The 21772-nt window shown below is 38.4% G+C and overlaps 2 protein-coding genes across 3 annotated transcripts; one reads left to right on the top strand and one right to left on the bottom strand.

The window, feature by feature from the left end:
* Window positions 1-1752: 1752 nt before the first annotated feature.
* LOC149040982 (sushi, von Willebrand factor type A, EGF and pentraxin domain-containing protein 1-like) lies at window positions 1753-8602 on the top strand. 2 transcript variants are annotated; one of them, XM_089181267.1, is made up of 8 exons: window positions 1753-1868; window positions 3146-3235; window positions 3466-3513; window positions 4345-4596; window positions 5067-5309; window positions 6893-7111; window positions 8167-8379; window positions 8478-8602. In XM_089181267.1, the coding sequence occupies exons 2-8, from the start codon at window positions 3175-3177 to the stop codon at window positions 8516-8518; spliced, it is 1077 nt and encodes a 358-aa protein (XP_089037393.1). In that variant the 5' UTR covers window positions 1753-1868; window positions 3146-3174; the 3' UTR covers window positions 8519-8602. The 2 variants fall into 2 exon arrangements, with proteins under 2 accessions (XP_089037393.1, XP_089037394.1); XM_089181268.1 differs by lacking the exon at window positions 1753-1868 and adding an exon at window positions 2877-3031.
* Window positions 8603-9199: 597 nt separating this feature from the next.
* LOC113679163 (protein RCC2 homolog) lies at window positions 9200-21395 on the bottom strand. The gene is made up of 11 exons (XM_027196114.2): window positions 21074-21395; window positions 18309-18402; window positions 16851-16988; window positions 15921-16052; window positions 15437-15525; window positions 14175-14459; window positions 13528-13648; window positions 12662-12818; window positions 11548-11620; window positions 10628-10807; window positions 9200-10279 (listed from the first exon to the last, which is right to left on the bottom strand). Exons 1-11 carry the CDS (start codon window positions 21278-21280, stop codon window positions 10274-10276), a joined length of 1482 nt encoding a protein of 493 aa, XP_027051915.2. The 5' UTR covers window positions 21281-21395; the 3' UTR covers window positions 9200-10273.
* Window positions 21396-21772: the final 377 nt, after the last annotated feature.

Here is a 21772-nt window from a genome sequence, read left to right as displayed (position 1 = left end):
TTTTTATTTTAAGAACAAGCTTTGTTTTTCACAAACAAAGGTAAACGAACCCCACTTCACCTTAAAACGGAAACAACGAAGACAATATCAAGTGTTAAGTGCTTAGCTTACGCGCAGTTCACATGATATTAAGGACCTTAAGCAAACCACGACGGCGACGGCAACGAGGACATGGAAAAACAAAAGATCTAATGGGCAGAACAATAGCTCAGCAAGTGCGTTTTAAAACTTTGCACATTTCTAAGCCGTCCTGTGCAAAACGATAACGTGAAATCACCACAATTTGCGTCGTCTGCGAACCGAAACCGCGACGGCCAATTATTTTAATTTCCATTTGGAACTCAACGCTTCTTTAATACGTTATGCTGAAGTTGAGGTGTGGCGCCGTATGGGATGGTAAACAAATGGAGCCATTTTTGAAATTCTAATTATAGGCAGAAATTCATTTTTTAATCGCAGTCGTCCTTAGCGTTACAGCCCTGACTGCTTAAGGTCCTAATGAGGATTGTGTGAACTGCGAAAACTGGCAAATACACGCTATCCACTACGACCCATACTTGCTGTTAGCTGTTGATAGTTTTGATCAATTGATATATTCTCTTATCGTGAATTTTATTGTTGTGCAGATTTTCTGTTCTCTTGATAATTGGCTTTTTTAGCGAGTTCTCAGAAAATAATGTTTTGTTTGCTGTCATATTGATGTCATTTTAATGTTGACACGATGATTATTTGTAATACTTTTTGTTAAGTTAATTTCTTTCAGAGACTTCTAGAAATTTCTCTCTAATATTATCATTTCTAATTCATAATTCCAAGTTTATCGTCTGCCGAATTCGCCATCAGAGACGAGTTTCTACATTAATTTTAAGATTTTATATAGAATCATTACTCTCACTTGAGGTGGTGTTAACCGTAAATATTTTATAATTTCATCCACTGCACTGAATCTGTGATAAACAATTATCTTTAATTTATGAAAACGCGGTGTGTTCAATTTTTTTTCCTTATTGACTGGTTCAACAATCTCTTCCTTATTTAGTTTAACCTTAATTCTGCCGGCGTATTCGTTGTAATTTTTATGTAGCAAGTCTTATTTCAGCTGACCCAGATCTCATCTTAAAATATTAGATCTTGAGATGATAAGGGGAAAGTCAATTTGGAAGGAGTAAACAGCTCGAAAGTAATTATTCCAAGAACGAGATCGGAAGTAAGCTCCTGAGTTTGCTAATTAGGTTTTCAATTGGCGTGAATCGAAAGGTGCTTGATTGACAGCCCGGCTATTGCCATCTTGATCAAGGCTGGTGCAGCCATTTCTGGAACGCTTGAGCCAGTCACCCATGTGAAATTCATCTAGTTGGGTCTTTTAGAGAAAAGACAAGGTAGTGTTGAGGAAATGCTAGTTTTAACCAAACTTATAATAGAGAATTGAGAAAACTGCTTCTAAATCCAGTTTTAACTAAGGTTATTTGTTCAATGATATAGAACTTAGATGCCACTGCCTCATATTAAATTTTGATCCTCGGTGCCGAGGATGAATAATATAGATAAGCATCCAAAGGAGATATTAAAAACTTTTTTTTTCTTTTTTTTAACGTGGCTCATGGAACATCCGTGCTTATAGTTGAAAATCCTATTAAGCGTTTTGACAGAAAATTATCTCAAACGATTGGCTGTCACTTCAATTAACAATAGCTAGTAAACGAAATTTCGGTAAAATCACACCATTAATATTTTCAGCCGTGGCCCTTTTAAGGTGTTTGCATTACAAAGAAAGGGAAGTGCATAACATCCGTCTCACCACGGTCAAACGTCATTCGCCTCCTTCCACGCCAAGCATACTACCCTCTTGAAGCGGCATTTTTGTCACAGTAAGTATAAATTACATACATTTCTGCCTTAGCTTGTTATGCCTTAAAACACGCTTGCCTTTTTTATTATTTTATTTGTAAGAGAGAGAGAGACAGACAGAGAGAGAGAGAGAGAAAGAGCTATTGTAGATCGGCGTTTGGGTATCTCCCATAATTTGACCTAAATGTTTCCAAGATGGTCATTTGAAATCCAAGTTAATCTTCTCCGTCTCCAAACATCGTCAGCTTCTCAGTGTTTTTTATCCATACAAACAATTTTTTAAAGGTTTCTTTCCTTTTTCTAAGTCAAAAAGCAAAGAAAATATCTTCACCTTGAGTCCGCTTTGAAGAGAACAACACTGTTTGCACTCGATTCATTATAGCAAGTTTTAAAAGAGGATTTTTTATACATCAAAAATGTTCTCTCCACGGCAATGTTTACTTATGCTTCCCGGACGAGGACATTTCCGTCCCGGTATAATATTTCCTCATTTTTTGCGATGCAGAGCAAAGGGTTGAAGGTCGACGAATTTTCTCTCCAAACTTTCGCAATGTATTCTCGCCCTCTTTTTCGCGACGCATCTTACCTAGAGTCTCCAGATTTATGGAAAACCCCTGCTATATAAGCTGATACAAATCTTAAAGTTGATACAAACCCAGCAGCTTCTTGTCATATCAAGAAAACCCCCCAGATACACAGAAATGAAAACAGGGCGTTTTTTAAGGGATTTCGCCCAAAATTTCTTATTGCCTAATTTTGCTTACTGAGATGAGCGTATCCGAGAGAGGAAAAACAATTGGTCAAAAAATTTGGCGTGACTCCTGTATATTCTTTTGGAGTTTTAATTAGAAATATTTACGTACAACCGATCACTGCAATTGAAAGACTTCAACAAATTTCCTTGTTAACAACTTACTCTGAAAACAATAGAAATGCAATAAACAGTTTCATGATTTCCGGAGTTTATTTTAGAAAAAGAAGCCTAGTGATGACAAAATAAATAAATATTGGCGATCCACAATCAAAGCAACCATTTGAAGCAAAATTTGGATTGAGTGCGTCTATTTTATCTGCTTTACGAGCTTTCATAATGCAGGAATTTGACTTTCAACACTGCATATTAATTTTGTGGAACCAAAATCGCTAGTTTTTTTATGCAACTTTTAGTACAGGCATAACCATGGTACGAAATCCAGTGTTCAACAGTACACCAGCTGCATTTCATTGGCAATTCATGCTCAACAGCCGTTCTCTTTATAGGAAATTGATCTAAGTTTTTTTAATATTGCTTGTTCAGGCCAGCTCTGTTATATCAAAGACACATCTATGATGCTTGCGGGGTCAAAGCTAACAATGGTCTTAACAATAATCTGTATGATGGAGAAAGGTAAAATCAGATTTCACTCCGATCTATACATTGCAAGATGTTTACTCCCCTCACCTATGACAATACGTTTGACACAATCTTCTCTCTTTATTTTTTGATTCTTAAAGTATATGTTACAGCTACTCAGGCCCGCAGATCATGGCTCATGTTAATATAGGCAGACCAATTTTTAAAACCTAACAATTTTTTTTATGCTTGCATTAAATATTCTTTAACTTTCCTTATTTCAGTTTTGGCCACTGATCAAGGGCGGACAAAATATCTCCAAGAGGGCAAGGGTAAGGGATTATTTTCTTTCCTTTTCGTTTATTTACTTAAATCGATTGTTGCGTCTTTACTAAGCTCCATCATTTAGAAAAAAAAAACCTTTCTAACAAACCGAAAGAGAGCTGAAATTACCAGTTACGGCAAGTTGTTTACAAAAACAGGAGAAAAATAAAATGTAGGTGCGAGGGGAGGGGATACATCTTTAAAGAAACGGTGGTGCTACGTCTGTGGGCCACCGTGGACAGTTCCCGAAACGTAAGCTAGTAAATGTAAGCCTCCGTCAGAACAAATAGAGAAACTATGGGTTGTGTGTGGTTTCCGTACAGAAACATGGAACTACGCTATTGGTGGGAACTAGGTGCAGTGAGAAACACGAGGTAAAAATTAGTGGTGAAATGCGCTCAGTGATGCCGTGGGAATAAAGAATGCCGATGGGAGAGATAATTTTTTTTCTATAGAGGTTGGCGGGTTATTGAACTGTGGAAATGTAGGGAAAGACTGCAGACTGCCATATGCTGCTTAGAATAATTAAGAAGACCTGGCAATAAAGTAAGACGACTTTTAAGGGGCTTGTTTACATGGATGTATGGGACCCTAGATAGGTGAGGAAACCCGCCGTCTTAGTTTTTGTGACATGAACGCTACCCCGGCTGAGCGGGTTTAACCCACCTTGAGACATTTACATGGCAAACTGTCACCCCAGGTAACAGAGTAACCCTACCCAGCAGAGCGGGCAACCAGCCTAGGCGGGTCACCCCACCCATTATGTAAACGACTAAACTAATACTAAAGCCAATTTTAAACTTAGCGGTTATAAAACACTAATTATTGTTCTTGTGAAGACATAAAACCGCCAAATATAGAATGCCCGGATAACGTATTCAGCAACACGGAACCAAAAAAGCCCACCAGGAGGGTGAAGTGGAGAAGACCATTTGCCACGGACACCTCGGGTCACATGCCCACAATTACCAGCTTCCCAAAGGGTATTGTGTCACCTCACGACTTTCCGATTGGAAAAACACGCATAATCTACACGGCTACGGACCACAGTGGAAATTCACATTCATGTGTGTTTACGGTTACCATTGTAGGTGAGTTTTTTTGAAAAAAAAGTTTTATATTTTCTTTTTTGTTATGCCACTATCTGCAAATGTTGTCAAATATTACTTTGTGAAACGATTATCTTATCTTTAAACTGTTGATCATGTTATTTCGTAAGTGTCACTTGTTTTTTCTCGCTCTCTACGAAATTATTTTGACAAGTTATACTAACGGAGAGAACTCTGATAAAAAGAAAATTTATTTCTACAGGGAATAAATGATTTTATGCAGCTAGCTACGCCAGTTAATGTTTCTTTAGTTAGGATCAGTTTTCATATGGAACTCTTAGTTATAAGTTTTTAAAAGTAATGAAAAAATAATAATTTTCATTGTCACTTGCTGTTCTGTAAATCGTGAAAAGCCCTGAAGTCTTGAGTCAATTACGAAAAAAACTTCCACACTTAAATGAGATGAATTTATTTTAAAATAAAAACTAATATTTTTCTCGTTTCCTTCTTAGATAAGGAACCTCCAAAGATAACTTGTCCCAAAGATATGGAAGTCATCAAGACGGGGCCAGGTCACACAACTGTTGTCCACTGGCACCCGCCGACTACTAATGATAACTCTGGAGGACACGTCGTTTTGTTTACTGAGTCGGTCGCTAGTTCAGGTTTTACAGTGGGGCGACATCAAATTACTTACAAGGCCACGGACCCATCGGGCAATAAGGCGTCATGTACATTCACTATAACTGTTTCTAGTGAGTAGGGCCAGTGCTATCAATTTTGGTTTCCAAAAGAGGGGCGTTTGGGAAAAAAAAATTTGTACTGGGATGCTCAGCGTTGACTTTAGCACCTTACATTTTTTGTACGCCAGTCTGTTTGTTTGTTTAAAGGGGTAGGTTTCTAAAGAAACTGTGGTGCTGCGTCGGAGGGAGAGTATAGCAGGTAATTTAGTGTTAACAACTGGGTTGAAAACGTAAATTAGCCACCGTAAAGGGTAAAAAAGCTGACGTTTCGAGCGTTAGCCCTTCGTCAGAGCGATAGACGAAGGGCTAACGCTCGAAACGTCAGCTTTTTTACCCTTTACGGTGGCTAATTTACGTTTTCAACCCAGTTGTTAACACTAAATTACCTGTTTGTTTGTTTGTTTGTTTTTTATTGGATAGTGCTCTATCATCTACGGACAGTCTTTTCATTGGATATGTCTGGGTGTCAGTGAATAAGTTCCGTCCGCGTAAATATCTCAGCTAAGAAAAATATTTGGTGATCTGAAATTGCATTAGTTTCATTGGTATACTTTGTACGTGATGTGATTGGTTTAGAAAACTGGCGCCACCCTTTCAGCCAATCAGATGCATCTAGAACTAATCGAAAGTTGATCGCTTGCGTTGTCCCTCGCTTGGGGTAGTTAGCATGTATTTTCCTCGAATTCTCATTGGCGACTCTGCTGGTGACATCATGGGAAAATTTTCCTCATTGTATTGTTGAAACTCCGGAATCACTTTCATCGAATTTGGCTCGACGAAATTCAAGGCCTCTTTAAACGTGCCTCGACTGATTTGTACCCAAGTTCGAATCACTGCTAAGGGTAACGAAAATATACAATTAAGTCTTTACTTCTAGTGGATAACTTCAAGGACAGCGTGCAATTAGCGTCAAAACTAGTTAACACATCATATTTGAAGAGTCTTATTTAAGTGTAGAATAACCTAGTCCTGTCTCTACCACACTCTAAATCATTGGTAAACCCCCCCCCCCTTCCCCATTCAATTTTGCCTGTATATAGCTGAAGGTCATGGGATCACGATGCAACAATGTTCTGGGGGGGAAGGGGGCGAATAGATTAACTTAAAATTTAAGTTATAAGGGTTTGAAAAGGTCAATCTGTCAACAATTTTATCACTGATTGTGGGTCTGTTTTTCAATCGACCAAAAAAAGGGATTATAAAGATATCAAAGTTTGGAATGATGGATTGGTAGTAGGCCATAACATAAAACAAGAAATCCAAGCAAACGTGTTACTTAGTGAAACCGCGTTACAAATTGGGTCGGTGTTTACATGAATGGATGGCCAGAACTAATCCCATCTTTTCCTGATTTCTCAAGCCGAGCTAGTCTCGACAAGGGGTAACCCAGCAAGTACTAGGACTGGCCCGGCTCAGCTACTTTTCTCACGTAAACGATAGCAAATACGCTCATACCTTTCGCGATTAGTTATCCGAGGCCGTGGAAAGAGGCCTTCGATCAAAATTCGCAATCGCTATTTGATAAGACTATAACTTCATAGCCCTAATTTTATTGATATATTAGCAGTCTAGCAACTTCTTCTCTCACATTTTAGATCCCAAGTGCCCGGCTTATGCTCCTCCACTGAATGGTCTCATGGCTTGCGCGCATTCGCATCTGTTAGGCGGGACAGTGTGCACACCTCAGTGTAATCTCCCCAGGGATTTCACCAGAGTTCCTGCCCATATGTACATCTGCCAATCGACAGGAACATGGTTTGCATGGGATTCACGCCCTGTGGTGTCACAAGAGTTACCTTGGCCAGATTGTACTGGTTGGTAGTTCTTCATATTTTCGTATTGTGGGCGAGTTGATTATACACCGTCTGAAAATCAATGAATTTATCACATCGACAGTGGTTTAGCGTGGTCTGCACTCTTATCGAAAACGGTATTCGTCATAACAGTGGTCAAAATGTTATGGACTCACGATAAGAATGCAAACCTCGCTAAACCACTGTCGATTTGTTTTTTACCACAGTATCAAGGTCAAAATTTTCAAGTCATCAATGTTTGAGAGCTGATAAAGGCAGTGCGTGACATGTTGACGCGACAGCGTTGTCTGTTCTTTTATCGACATGGAAAATTGGCCAATCAGATAGCGACATTACCGCCAATTGTTTTAAAATTATCTCTTCATACATTTAGATATATATATATATATATATATATATATATATATATATATATATAACTAACTGCAGACAGTACTGTTTCGGCCTTCTGGGCCTCATCAGTGTAGTGCTGATGCTAGGATGGAGGTAAGACCATATAGCCACCCCAAGTGATCTCACATATGTGGGATCATCTTAGCCGTGCCAGAGTGCTCAAACTAGAAAAACTAGTGAGCATGCATAATGCTAGCAGCAATGACTCATCCTAGTAGAGTGCTCAATTTGGACATAAAAGCAAAGCTTTGTATGCCAAAGAGCTATATCTAACTATATATATATATATATATATACTCATAAGTTAAAGACGGACGCATCGATTCTGTGACTCTGAATTTCGCGCCTAAGCGTTCGTCAGACAGAACTTTAACCTTCCTCTTTGATTCTTTAACTTGTGTATACTTAGCTCTGCTACCACAGCATTGAGCACTTTCTGCCAAGGTACACTCCCCCCCCCCCACATTCATATATATATATATATATATATATTTATCCACCATTACTAATAACTGATCTTCTCATTTGTCAACTTTCGCTTCTTTTTCCCTACGTTCCCTTCATTTATTCGTTTGCTCATTCATTTGTTCATCCATAGTCCTCCTGTTGCTTTCTTATCCCTTATCTCAGTTCCTTTTGTTCTTTCTCTTCCGCCCTTTCAGATGTTGATGGACCAGTGTTATTTCGAAAAGGAATGAGTTGGCAAAGCTTTTCAGGAGAATGTTTGGATCCCAAAGTCCAGAAACTAGCCAAACAAAACTTGGTAAAAGCCTTCATCGATGTTTTTGGTCAGGATTTTGGCCTCATGGCAGACGACATCAGCATTGCGTGCTGCAAGTCCCGGAGAAACGAGAAAAGTGTTCTGCCGGGGGCAGGTAATTAAGGGTGGTAGCTTCTCTTAATAACATTACAATCTTCGACCAAGTTTATTAGTGATAATTAGTGATAACGCTCTGTTTTTCCTGATTTTTAGAATTCAAAGTGAATGAGGTGGACCAACTATTGAGAGAGTAGCTAACCAGTCATGCACGAGAGTTGTTACCTGTCAACACGAAATCGTTGCATTGGATTACAACAATAAAACATTCAAAATCGAAAGCTATTTTGTGATTGATTAGAGTTAGGAGTTAATTTTTCCTAAAGCCCAAGGAAATATGATTAAAACCTTCTGTAGCCTCCAATTTCAGAGATATACACCCATAAATATTGAAGCAAAACAATTTTGTCATTGAGTTTTTGGAGGTATTGAACAAACCCTTATTCAAGTGAATAAAGGCGGTAAGTTTCTAAAGAAACCGTGGTGCTGCGTCGGTGAGAGGGTATAACAGGGTGATTAAGCATCATCAACTGAGTTGATAATACTAAATTGACCAGCGTTGAGAGTTTAAAAGCTGATGTTTCGAGCGTTAACCCCTCGTCATTGTTCTGAATCAAATGGTCCATTTTGGTCATTAACAACACTCTGTTTTGATATTCAAAGGGAATTCCCCCTCTCTTCAAAAGAGCTGGAACTTGAAACTTTCACACAATGTACAGCTAATTTTCGGATTTTTCGGCCCGCGCAAAGGCTGTGACTTTGCAAATAAAAAGCAGTCGATGGCGCTTTTCTTAGAAAGCTATCAACCATCTTGGAAATCCTCTTTTTGGCGGACATATTATCAGTTTAATATCAAAGAAATAGAAAAGAATAATGAATAGTTTTAAAAAAAGGCTTTATTGCACAATGCACCATAACAATAACAGCGAAAAAGTTTCTTAGCTTGCGTATTTGGCGGTTGTGTGATTGTTCGTTGAAAACGAAGGCGCCAGTCAACGTTATAGACATGCGCCGTTTGCTTCACGACTTCTTCGATCACACTTGACACAGAACAGCCAGCTACGAAATCTAGAAGAAAAGATCCATCCTCACTTCAATCAATACTTTTTTCTTAGAGCTCTGCAAAATAAATATAATTTCACTATGTTTGCTTGACTACTCATACTTTTTAAATGTCTTTTTTTTTAGATGTACAATTAATATCAAGCTTCCATGTTTCTAAATACTGAATTTCTCTATCTATATAACGTTTTTCTTGATTTGACACTACTATAGGTACTTGATATTTAATCTAATGTCACACGTCGTCACTAAATAATTAGATTATTTAAACAATTTGCTTCAGATTTCAGACGTTTTGTCTCTTTCTCTCTCTGGAGAAGAAATTGGAGAAATAACAGCTATAAATAGATAACATGTCGTGCGAAAGAAAACCTGAGGAAATGATAGAAATAACATTCTTTAGGAAAGAGCTTAATCAAAAATTGTTTTTCTACATAAAAATCAAACCATCGCAGAGAAACTTGGTATGTTTAATATATTTCTCAACTAGAACTTTTTCAGTCAGCTTTGTAAGAAAAATAAACCTAAGCAGGGCTGGGAATTGTGCTTTGGCATTTGATTTGAAAATATTCGACAACGAGACCCAAACATTTCTCAGTCTTACTGCCCTGTTAGAAATATTCTCGTTCTCAGAGTCTCACTATTTCTCGCCCACCAGAGATACCCTGGGAACGCAAACAATGTCACTTTCTCATTGCCCTTTACAGTAAGAAGCTCATCTAAACTATCTAATATCACAAAACGTACAAATATAAATAATTTGGAAACAGCTGGTAATTCCGAATCAAGAAGACTACGCACGCATTGAATCACGTGACTTGTGACGTAACACTGACGTAAGCAGAAGCCGTGACACGAGTAACATTTGTAAGAGGTAACATTGGTCAGAATCACATCTGCAGAAAAAAAATTAAAGATGATATGAGGTCAAAGGAACATGAAGTCAAAGCTAACAGGACAATAGCTTTCTCTAAACTGAGATTCTTACTCAGTGAAGGCAAAATGCCACCCCCTGGAGTTGTTATTCATCTCCCGTCTCGGTTAAATCTCATACAGTAGATTATTTACATGGTGCCCTGCCAGGTTGTTTTAAAATCATCAAATTTTCTTAGTTTTAGGGGATCGTGTACACCCTCTCGCTTTTGCCACATCCTTGCATCAATCACCAATCACTCAACGCTTTTTACATAAAATCCTTGCAGTTGCCAGATCATATGCTTACCAGGCTTATCAAAATATCTTACCTTGTCGGGGTCGTAAACGGGTAATTTGTCAAGTAGTGCTCGATCGTTTTCCTCGTCACGTGCAATGTACAAGGTGTGCCCCAAACCGCAGCTGACCTGTTGGATGTAAATCCCCTCCAGAGGTTCGACTATCTTCGGATTTGATGACGATTTTTGTCCTCCTTTCTTTAATCCATATCCCTGAAAAATAAACGTAGTTTCATAATATTTAAACACGCAAGTTTTAATAAGGACAGTAACTGAAACTCACAGAGAAACTGTTTTCATAATATATATCAGCAACAACGCGCGATGTAATCAGTCAATTCAGCGGGCCCTTCTCTACCGTATTGCCTACGGAATTTAGAGCTCTTATGTTGCCCAAATTTTTTTCTGTTCATCTCTATAATATCCTTAACTTCAATAGGGAGATAATCACGAGTAGGTTGAAGCCGTTCCGCGTGTCTTTAAATCGTTTCCTGTACTCGCTGTATAGACGGTAAACATATAATGATATGTCAAACGTCGTCTTCTCGGCCTCAAAAGAAAGTCGAAGTTCCCCGTTATTTCTCCTCCCTTTTCATGCTCGTTCATTCCCCGTAACGTTTAGCAAAGACCTCGAGCGTGGTTGATGATAGGTATTCACTAAATTCTGGCTAATACTTGACATTCCTTTTGTCAGTGTTAATGAAACTATTTCTCTTGCATGAATATGAAATAGTTAGAACAGATGCACTCGCAGGTAATGACTGCCCAATAACAAGTTGGTGCTCTGCGCTAATTGTGCTACCACAACACTAGTCTATTCAAGTTGTCGCCTTAGCTGTGAATGACGAACCATACACCGTTTTTTTAGACCGACACGAATAAATAAACAAAAACAAAACGGCAGTATGGACCTAAACATTGGAATAACTAAAAACAACGAGTGGACTACGCACCAGTTCCCCGTACGTCGGACTCGGTCCCCAGCTGACCACACTGTCGTCTGCTGCCAGAACAATGCTTGTTTTGCTGTTAAGAAAATGAAGCATTTACTCTCATTAAGTATCTGCATTATCTTGACCAAAAAAAGGTGAAAATCAAAAAAAAATTCCTTCAAGTAGGCAACGAAATTATTGTTTCTGTGGTTATTGTTGCGACGAACCTATTTCCTAAATTCCCCGACTTTCTCCGCACTTTCCTAACAAGACTGCAATTTCCTGACCAACGAAAAGAAAAATGTATCTTGAAGAAGCAGCCTTCGGCTTCCACTAGAGCCGTCCTCGCCATGTATTTGTATATTTTCATCAAATTACGTTATGTTTACAGAATAGAAGAAATGGATGAGTGATGGACTTGACTTTTATCTTTTCTCCCTGCCCGTTCCCTGACCTTAATCGCCATGATAATCGACGCTTCGAGAAAAAAAAAACAAACAAATAAACAAACAAAAGCAGTGGTTCCTTTCCAGCGTACCCTTTGATATTAGGATAATTACTCAAAAATCTCACTTTTCATTATAAATTGGGCTTAAATGCAGCCTTATCATCCCATTCCTGATCTAGGCTGCGCCCTTGTTTGGGCTGCACAACTAAAGAGTATCTTAGACTTTGGACTGTCACGGCTCAGTTTCAGATGCATAGTGGCATCCCCGGTGTTCTCAGTTCGGTGCCTTAAGGGTATCGAATGAACCCCAACACCCCCTCTTTATCTCAGCCACATCATTCCTTAGCCTTTTCCATTTACGAGTATCCTTCATTCCAAACATCCCATCCTGACATGTCCCTGACCGGTTTCGGGTACATAGTGGTATCCCCACGCTCTTCGGTCTGGACCCCGAGGGGATGAAATGCACTCCAACACCCCCTCTATATCTCAGCCACATTTTTGCTTAGCTTTTACAACTTACGAGCATCCCACACTCCGGACATCCCATCCTGACATGTCCCGGACCGGTTTCGGGTACATGGTGGCATTTCCCGCGCTCTTATTCTGGACCCCAAGGGGACCAAATTAACCCCAACACCCCCCTCTATATCTCAGCCATATCTTTGCTTAGCTTTTACAACTTACGAGCATCCTACACTGCGGACATCCCATCCTGACATGTCCCGGACCGGTTTCGGGTACATAGTGGCATCCCCCGTGCTCTTGGTCTGTCCCCAGAAGTACAGCTGACCAGCACTGACCGCCATGCTATAGCTTGCACCGGCATGGACGGACGAGACACCTAAAGACAGAGAGAGAGAAAGAAGGAAAACTTTATTTATCACTCTGGAAGAGAACGCTTCAACACATCTAAACGAGATCTCGGTCACACTCAGGGAAATTCTCGGAGAGAATAGATTTTCTTCTAGTTTATTCGCCTTGCTGTTTAAGGTGATGATAAACATAAAAGATAACCTGCTAAAAGCATTAACTCCACCGTCAAAGAAGATAACGATGATGAAGACATGGACAGTGCTGTATATAACTCATTAGTAATAAAAATAAATACTACAGTATCGTGTGGAAATTTGAGGTACTTTCAGAACACACTTTCCTTACCAAGAGAATAAGAGGAAGGTACAGAATTTGTTTCACAAACGCTTTAGAAAAGTTTCGTGATCACAGGAAAGGTACACAACAATAATTCTGGAATAAAGGGGTAAGTTTCTAAAGAAACTGTGGCGCTGCGTCGGTGGGAGAGTATAACAGGGTAATTTAGTATTATCAACTGAGTTTAAAATGTAAATTGGCCACCGTAAAGAGTTTAAAGGCTGACGTTTCGAGCATTAGCCCTTCGTCAGAACGATTGGCAATGATTCTGGAAAGCTGTGATAGATCTCTGATTTCTGATAAAGTGTTTAGAACAAAAACTATAATACCCGTCGTGAAAAAAAAAATTGACAACAACAATAATAAAAGACAGTACAAAAATACAACACGTTTGCTCTCACTTTTTCCTTTGAAGAAAGAAACCAGTCTTGGCACATGTTCATCTTTGGGTTGTTGATGGCCGAGCCGGCCGTAACCACCAAATCCCCAAGTAAAAACTCGGTCCTTAGAATCTCGTACAATCTGAAAGATATCAAAATACACTGGCTCCTTTTCAATCAGAAATTTGGTTCTAACAACTGCATACAGGCTTTAGATGTATCCATCTTGTACTGCTAAATTTTCAACTCCAAATATTGTATTTCTAGTGTTCTGATTGGTTCACTCAACTCTGGTGATCAACTCATATTCCGAGTCACCTTATGTATATGGAAATAATGCAGAGCGAAAAAAATATTTGCCTTAGAGAGCTCCAATTATCTTAACGTTTACGATTTGATGAAATTTAATAACACAACCATTCCAATCTCGCTTTTTGGATTCGAGATTGGTTGTAGCCATTGAGGCGCTACCACTTCATATCGAACACGCGGTCGTGGAATAATTTTTAAATAGAAGCTGGTCACCATCAGTATGTACATGTTAAAAAGCATTGGAGCAAGGAACGAGGCCGACTACCGACGACCAACTCCTAGCTTCCCGGATTGAAACTTCCTGCAAAGAAAATAACCAAAGCGAACAGTAATTGGGTAATATTCTATTTCCTTACCGTGTGGTTATTTCCGCATGAAACATCGACAATTTTCACATCGTCCATGATATGGGTGAATCCATCTTTCGTTTTTTCGACAAAAACTGCAACGTGTCTAGGTAGCACCTCGCAATAAAATGCCAGCTTATTAGATGTGACAAAGTACTGCCCGTCTGTGTTATGTCCCAGCTGACCATGCTCCGGGCGACCGAACGAATACAGCAAGTTGGTGTCATCAATAAACATGCTGAACTCTGCCCCGCATGCGGTCTTGATTATCTTCTTGTTGTTCGGGTGAACAATCTTTGTATGGAAGGGAACCAGAGAAAGAGAGAGAGAGTAATTACGATTGATATCATTATTACCATCTTCATCATCATTATCATTACCGTTATCACCCTGACAATAGAATCCATGTTCCCGTGTGTCTGATCAGCGATACATTACAGATAACGTCAAAATGTGGTACACGTGGCGCAGCTGGGTGGATCACTGGGAGGGGTCCATTAGAAATGGGGAGGGCCCCCCTTCGCAGAGATAAGTGCCTATTAGAGTAGGAGATCTTTTAGAGAGAGGAGAGGGTTATAAGAGAGCATATTAGATAGTGGGGTTTATTATAGAGGGGGCTTTCCGATAGGGGAGGCCTATTAGCAAGGGGGCTCACTATAGAGAGGGGAGCCTAATTGAGGACGGGGCTTATCAGATATGGTGTTTATTAGAAAAGGGCATTATAAGAAAGAATGGGTTTTTTGAGAGAGGTATGTTAGAGGGGGGGCCTATTAACAGGAAGGAAGCAGTTATTAGGGAAGGGCACATTTAGAGGAAAGGGCTTATCAGAACGGTGGCTTCTTACAGACGAGCTTACGAGAGCCATCTAGAGAAGCTTCATATTTTTGGATATGGAGGCTTATTACAGATGAGGGCCTATTTGAGAGGGGGACTTACTAGATAGTAATGCTTACTCAGTACACTTTGATGAAGAATAAGTTGCAAGTCAAAATAAAACTATAATATTCTTTCAAACATAGGTATACTTCCCACTGAGTGCTACATACATGTAGCCCAGAGGTATGACAATATTACAGTTTATGTTTAGTGGAGCAGGAAGGAGGTGGAGCGGGCTATCATCCAAGTATTTACATGAACAATACCCCCAACCCCCCCCTCCCCAAGTTCCTTCTCCATTTTATTGTACACTAGGCTATACATTGAGGAACATCTGGTAAATCTGGTAAAGGAACAGTTGGCATAATCCTCCAAAAAAGTGATCAAAATGGTACCTGAACAGGTTTGGCTACAACTGGTTTTTGATGTCCTTGTCCCAGCTGTGCCATCTTGTTTCCACCAAAACCAAACAGGATACCCTCAGCTGAAAACAACAGTTATTACTAGTAATGAGTGATGTGACCATCATTAAATAATCACAGCTACCATATTTTTAGGTTTCTTGTACCAATCAAAGAAGCTTGCAATGAGAATGTGTAAGTTTCAGCTCCCTGTGGGTATGCATTTATTCTATAAATTTCCCACAGCTCTTGATTTGCTTAAATGCTCTAAGCCATGCAGCCTGGTTTTCCACCCCCTTCTCCCCACCCTCAAAAAAAAAAAAAAAAAAAAAAAAACTGTGAAAACTTGTTCCCAAGGTCCCTCTTCTTCTCAGCCCCAAATGACCCTTGCAGAGTGGGGAGGGGGGGGGGGAAATTGCCAAAACTTGCATCTTGCACCAAAGCTAAAAGAAAAATTTTAAATATTACTGCTGCAAACCTGTGAGAACCAGGGTGTGTGCCTTTCCACAACTTGCTTGCACAATAGTGTAGTGCTTTAAACTCTCAATTACTTTGGGCTTGTCACAGCGTACCACATCTCCATGTCCCAGCTGACCATTGTCATTGCGACCTTGGAAAATTAAACTAGTCACTTATTGTTGAAAAATATGCAATGTCTAGATGTATGTAAATTATACGAAATAAAAACTTAAATGTTAAACCCTGATAAAGTCACTTATGTAAGATGTAGCAAACATTTGAGAGAGACTGAATATAAATGCACATGTGAAGCACTGATCAAGGTGTAATTTATTTATGTACTTCACCTCCCATGACTGACCAATTAACAATTTCTCATTACAATATCAACACAATATCAAGTAGACAAGTGATGGGAATAAAAAATTAATAGGAATTAGAGCATTGTTGGTTGATCCAAAACAAAATTCTCTGAACTACCATCTCAAGAATTGTATGGCAGACAATAAGGAGATCTTGGAAGTAAAGGCCTCAAGACTAAATAGGGCCTTGAAACTTAATCCTTAAACCTAATTCTTAAAATTATTGAAAACTTGGATCACATTTCAAAGTCACCAGTCTCCAAAGGTTTACTCTTAACCCCCCCAAATATATTACCATATAACTCCTCCCAAAAATAACCATACGTTATCAACCTTATCAAAAATACTACAATGTTGTCCTGATATACATGTAACACCAAATTCTCCTTACTAGTTTTCAAGGAAAATGTGTGACAGCTAAAGGGGAGAATAATCAATCAGATCTTGGGCGTTAAAGTTTTCCTGAGAGACATCAAATGCTAAGGAAATTTGCTTGGGTCAATTTTCACAAAAATGGAGAATTTAGAGTCCAAACTTTCACACTTACATTTTACTGGCCAAATAACAACATCAAATTGCATGCTTACCAAAACTCATAGCAGTTCCATCTTCACAGATGATGATGCTATGACATGCACTTGGACCTGAAGCCACCAGCTGCACTCTGATGTGGTTGAGTGATGAGATGCTGTGCGGTTCCCATAAGTTTGGACCTCCTGCATTACCTGAGGACATTACATTAATTGGATTATTTGGTTTTGTCAACTGAGTCGATAATGTAAATTGGTTACCATATTAAGAAGTTTGTAAGCTGACATTTTGAGCAAACAACAAAGGGCTAATAACCTTGTTATATAAAGGTTTCTTTAACCATTTAACTCCCAAGATCTCATCAGTAATTCTCCTTACTGTCTGCCATACAGTTCTTGTGATGTAAGTTTAGAGAATTTGGGATTGGATCAACTTATAATCCCCTAATTGATATTTGTCTTAATTCTTGTCACTTGTGTGCTTGACATTGTATTTATACTGTAAGGAGAAATTCTGTCTTGGTCAATCATGGGAGTTAAAGGGTTAAAAACTTACCCCCTCTATTACATTAATTGCCTTATTTTTCATATGGTAGAAATGGCCTGCTTATCATTTTTTTTCTTTTTAGCTTCGTATTTTTTTCTTTTGACCAAACAGAGGGATAAAAGTTTAAAAGAGTATACTTAAAAAATACAATGTTGCTTTTCATCTGTTCAGTAATAGATCACAGATGACATCAAAATGTGGGAAAAAAAAAAAAAAAAAAAAAAAAAAGAGTGACACACAAGGTGCGGCTGAATTGTCAATGATGCTCTTACCATATTTTGACACTTTCTGTGATCTATTACTGAACAGTAACATGACTGAATGGAATTTAATACATTTTTTTATAATGACAAAATAGCAAAATTTTGTTAAGGGTCACTTCATTTATGTATCTGTCCTATAATTCAGCTCCACATATCACCCCCCCATAACTCCTTACTTATTACAGTTTCTGTACCATCCGCATCACTAGTGAATATCCAGCAACCTATCAAGTTTCCTTAAAGTAATTTCCAGTACCTATTTTATCATCCTGGGCAGAGAGAAGTCAAGTAAGAGAAAAGTATCTTGTCCAAGAACACAGCACAATGAACAACCCCCCTCCCCCCTCCCCCCGCCAAGAGCTCAAACCCTAACCTTACCATTCAGAGTCAAGCATGCTTACCTCTGAGCCATTTAAGAACTCAATACAGCTGAATTTAGTAAACAACAAGAGTCAATGGCAAGCAAATTGGGTTAATCTTGAGTTAGCTAAGGGGTCAACATGCATGAAAGGCACATTTTACAATGATGGTGATGGGAAATAATAAACATGACAAATTTTAGGTCATTTTAAAGCATACAGTTATTAATTCCCTGGGTTTTGGTTTACTCAGAACACTTTGTGTAGCACTCATGATTCAAACATTGTCTCAAACCTCTAGGCAGCCTGTTGACCAAAATAAGAGTTTCATGAAACACAAACTTACCAGCAGATTTTGGTGTCTCCTTCCTTCCAACTAAGTCCCAGTTTGTTGCTCCACTTATAAGAAGCTTACCACATGTGTTAGGTGGTGCTGGAGACTTAAAAAAAAAAACAGAAGCAAAATTCTCAATTTTCCATATTAAGTTTAGGACAATACAGTTAAAATTATTTTTTTGTTCTTCTTTTTCATTATTTAAAATTAATATCTAGTTCTATCTTCAAATTCTTGGATGAAAGTCCTTTCAAGGGATTTCATTATGGAATTCATGTCAAAGGTCATGTCAAAAAAAAAAATCAATAAAAAAAAGTTCAAATTTTTTTGCTAGTTTTCTCTAATGACTGAATGTTTTGTGACAAGAACTTGCAGCTCAACCCAACTTCCTCATGAAAGTGCAACTAAAAGTCATGTTATATGCTTACATGTAACTCTTTACAGCCTAACATCAGTATGTATATTCTCTCTTCTGTTCTCTATACATTCACCAAGGTACTAACAATGAGAATTTGTTTAACAATCAAAAGCCTCTTCTGTTGGTGATCTTTTCCTCTATTCCTATGACCTCAATGTTTGACTCAGGGCTGATATTGTTAAGAGAAATTAGATGCTGGTCAATCTTAGGGGTCAAAGGTCTAACTTATAGGCATTATAAGGCTTTTGTTGTGTTACATTTTAAAAAAAAAAAAGGGAAAAAGGCCTACTGGGTTATCCATTTATGTCCAGAAATGCATGCAGGATTTGATGAAATTTCATGAAACCGATTGAATGTTAATGGATTTGAAAATTCTGCCCATAATTTAGGCAAATTTGTCAAAGCTAAATTGGCTAGATGGAATTGACAATTTTGACAAAGTTTAGTCAAATTCACTAAAGTGAAATCAGCCAGTTGGATTTGATGATTTTGATGAATTTTTATCACTTTTGTTACTGGAAACATTTCTGGACAGTATTTTTGGACAATTAGACTACTACAGGGGTACTTTGGTTCAACACTGGTTTTAATGACATTTTTTTTAACCAAAAATGCCAGAGTACCAAATAAGAAGCTATGACACCTTCCTCAAACATCTTTTAACAAAGGGAACATATTTTCAGGTAGATTCACTGGGATGAAAATCTAAAAGGCATAAGGAACTTCTGAAAACTCAAGCACCATGCATTAATTTAAACAAAGAAAAAAATTTAACTCTGACAAGGTATGAGTACATACATAGATTTAGTAATTATTTTTTTTTTATCCTAAGTTCTAATCACCAGAATGGAAATCTTGAAAGATAAAAAAGAACTTCCTAAAACCCAAGCACCACACCATTAATCAAGAAAGTTATTTCAAATGTAACAGGCATGAGTACAAAGATTACACTCATCACAGTTATCTTTTGATCTTCTGTTCTAATCACTAAAATGAAAATCTTGAAAGTAACATAAAGAACTTCTGAAAACCCAGGAACCATTAATCAAGAAAGTCATTTGAAATGTGACAAGGCATGTCGGTTAAACTCATCACATCAATTCACATTAATATCTTGTATTCACCCAGCTACCATTGTGGTCTCCATTTAGCACAAGTACAATATCCATATAAATTGAAAAACAACCAGGAAGCTATACAATAAGGTTAACTTTTTTACTTAGAATGGCAAGAAATACAATATTAACAAGACAGATGTTTGGTATTATAAATATGCAAATTACTGCATTTAAGAAATTTTGAACAAAACCCGGCCTTTGTACCGAGCATTTTTACTTGAATAACGCCATGGTTTTTCAATCTGTACTCCTCACTTTGTACGTCCAATGATCCGGTTAAAATAGGTCTAAATCGATCCACGAATAATTTCGTAAAAACAGTTTGGAAACCGAATCATTAAAATTTTGCAGATTGTGATAAGACTAAAGTAAACTGCAAGTTATGATTTTTTGGAAAATAAGATAAAATTATATTATTGAATCTAAGAGGACCTTAGGGGAAATGCAGATTTGTGTCTTAATTAAAGCGGTAAGGATTTTGAAGCGCAAACGAGCAAATTTCTCCAACGCTAAAATCATTAGTTTCTGCTGCAATTGCAATTATGTTATTTAAATGAATGAGGACATAACTTCGTCTGACGAATAACTCAAAACATCGCACAAAAGCGCGTTACAAGAAGCAAATCTTTGTGTGTCATTTCAGTGATTTTAATAACATCGCAGAAACCAAAAATATAATTTGCGACAGCTTGTTCATATCTGCGGCGCATGTTAATTTCCCGCGAAAGGATTTCTGTTGTTATTGATTCGTTTCGAATGTCACATAACACAATTCTTGAAATTTCGTCATGTGCTCCGCTGTCATGCCAGCAAATATTTCCTTCACGATGATTTCATTGATCTTTTGGCCGAATATAAATCATTTTCCTTTAGTGAACCGGAAACTGTCGAACAAAGAGATTAGCATGCGTCCACAGAAAATTTCTATCCATTGTCGATCAATCTAACATTTGCATCTCAAGACCGAAGTTTTTTCGCTTGAGCGATTACGTTCCTGAAAAAATTCTGCACCTCATGAGTGATTTAGCACATGGCGGACCTTTTCAAAACTTTGAGCTCACTATCGATAACTAAGATTTTGAGATGTGGTCTAGAAATCGTAAACAATAATTAAATCTTACAAAAAAAAATTGGAAGTTACTGACCGGCAAAATGCACCTCAAAGAGAAATTTGACCTAAGCGATCGAAACCAGCTGAGGGGCGCAATCCCTGAGAAACATTTGCTCTAAATCCACTCTACCTGGGCTTTATCGAGTTCTGTGGCCTCCTCTGATCCGGCCCCGGGTAAGGTTTCGTCTCCTAAGTGGTTTTCCTTCGTGTCATTTGTTTCATGACCTGACGAATCGATCAAGGTGTCAACAGATTCAGTCTTTGATTTCTTTGGATTTTCTTCGTCGCAGTCCTCAAGCTCTTTCCTTTTTTTCGGCTGCGTTTCCGAGTTAGACATTTGTGCAACAAGCAATTCCTGGACAGATATGTGAAGAGTGAAGAGAGATTCCCCTTTTGCCTTTGAACGCACAAAGACCGCCAAATAAAGAACTGAACTGAATGAACTTGGCCCCCCAGACGGGGAGGAATGGGGAGTAGTACCCAGCACGTAACATCGCGATCACACTTTGTCCCGCGTGAGTACGCGCGTGTAGCTCCTTCTCTTATTGAGCTACGATCCAAAGCCCTATTATTAATTAGCCCTCTTATTAAGGCTAGAGACTAAAGATGTAGATTGAAAACAAATGAGGGAGCTGCAATTTAAATCCTATTCGAAGAGAAGCCAAATGCCGTGTGATCTCTTTTATCAGGGATCCTTCCAGGGTGCCATAGAATGTCTAGTGTTGCGTGACATTAAAAAAAACGGCTGCGAAGAATTGGGATATAGTTCCACTGGCAGTAGGTTTTTTTCATATGCTTTTAAAAAGTAAAAAACAAAACAAAACAAAAC

Source organism: Pocillopora damicornis, chromosome 8, assembly GCF_964200805.1.
Source record: "Pocillopora damicornis chromosome 8, jaPocDami1.2, whole genome shotgun sequence".
Classification (NCBI taxonomy): domain Eukaryota; kingdom Metazoa; phylum Cnidaria; class Anthozoa; order Scleractinia; family Pocilloporidae; genus Pocillopora; species Pocillopora damicornis.
Note: the sequence above shows the minus strand (reverse complement) of the source record. Positions and strands in the feature narration are given on the sequence as shown.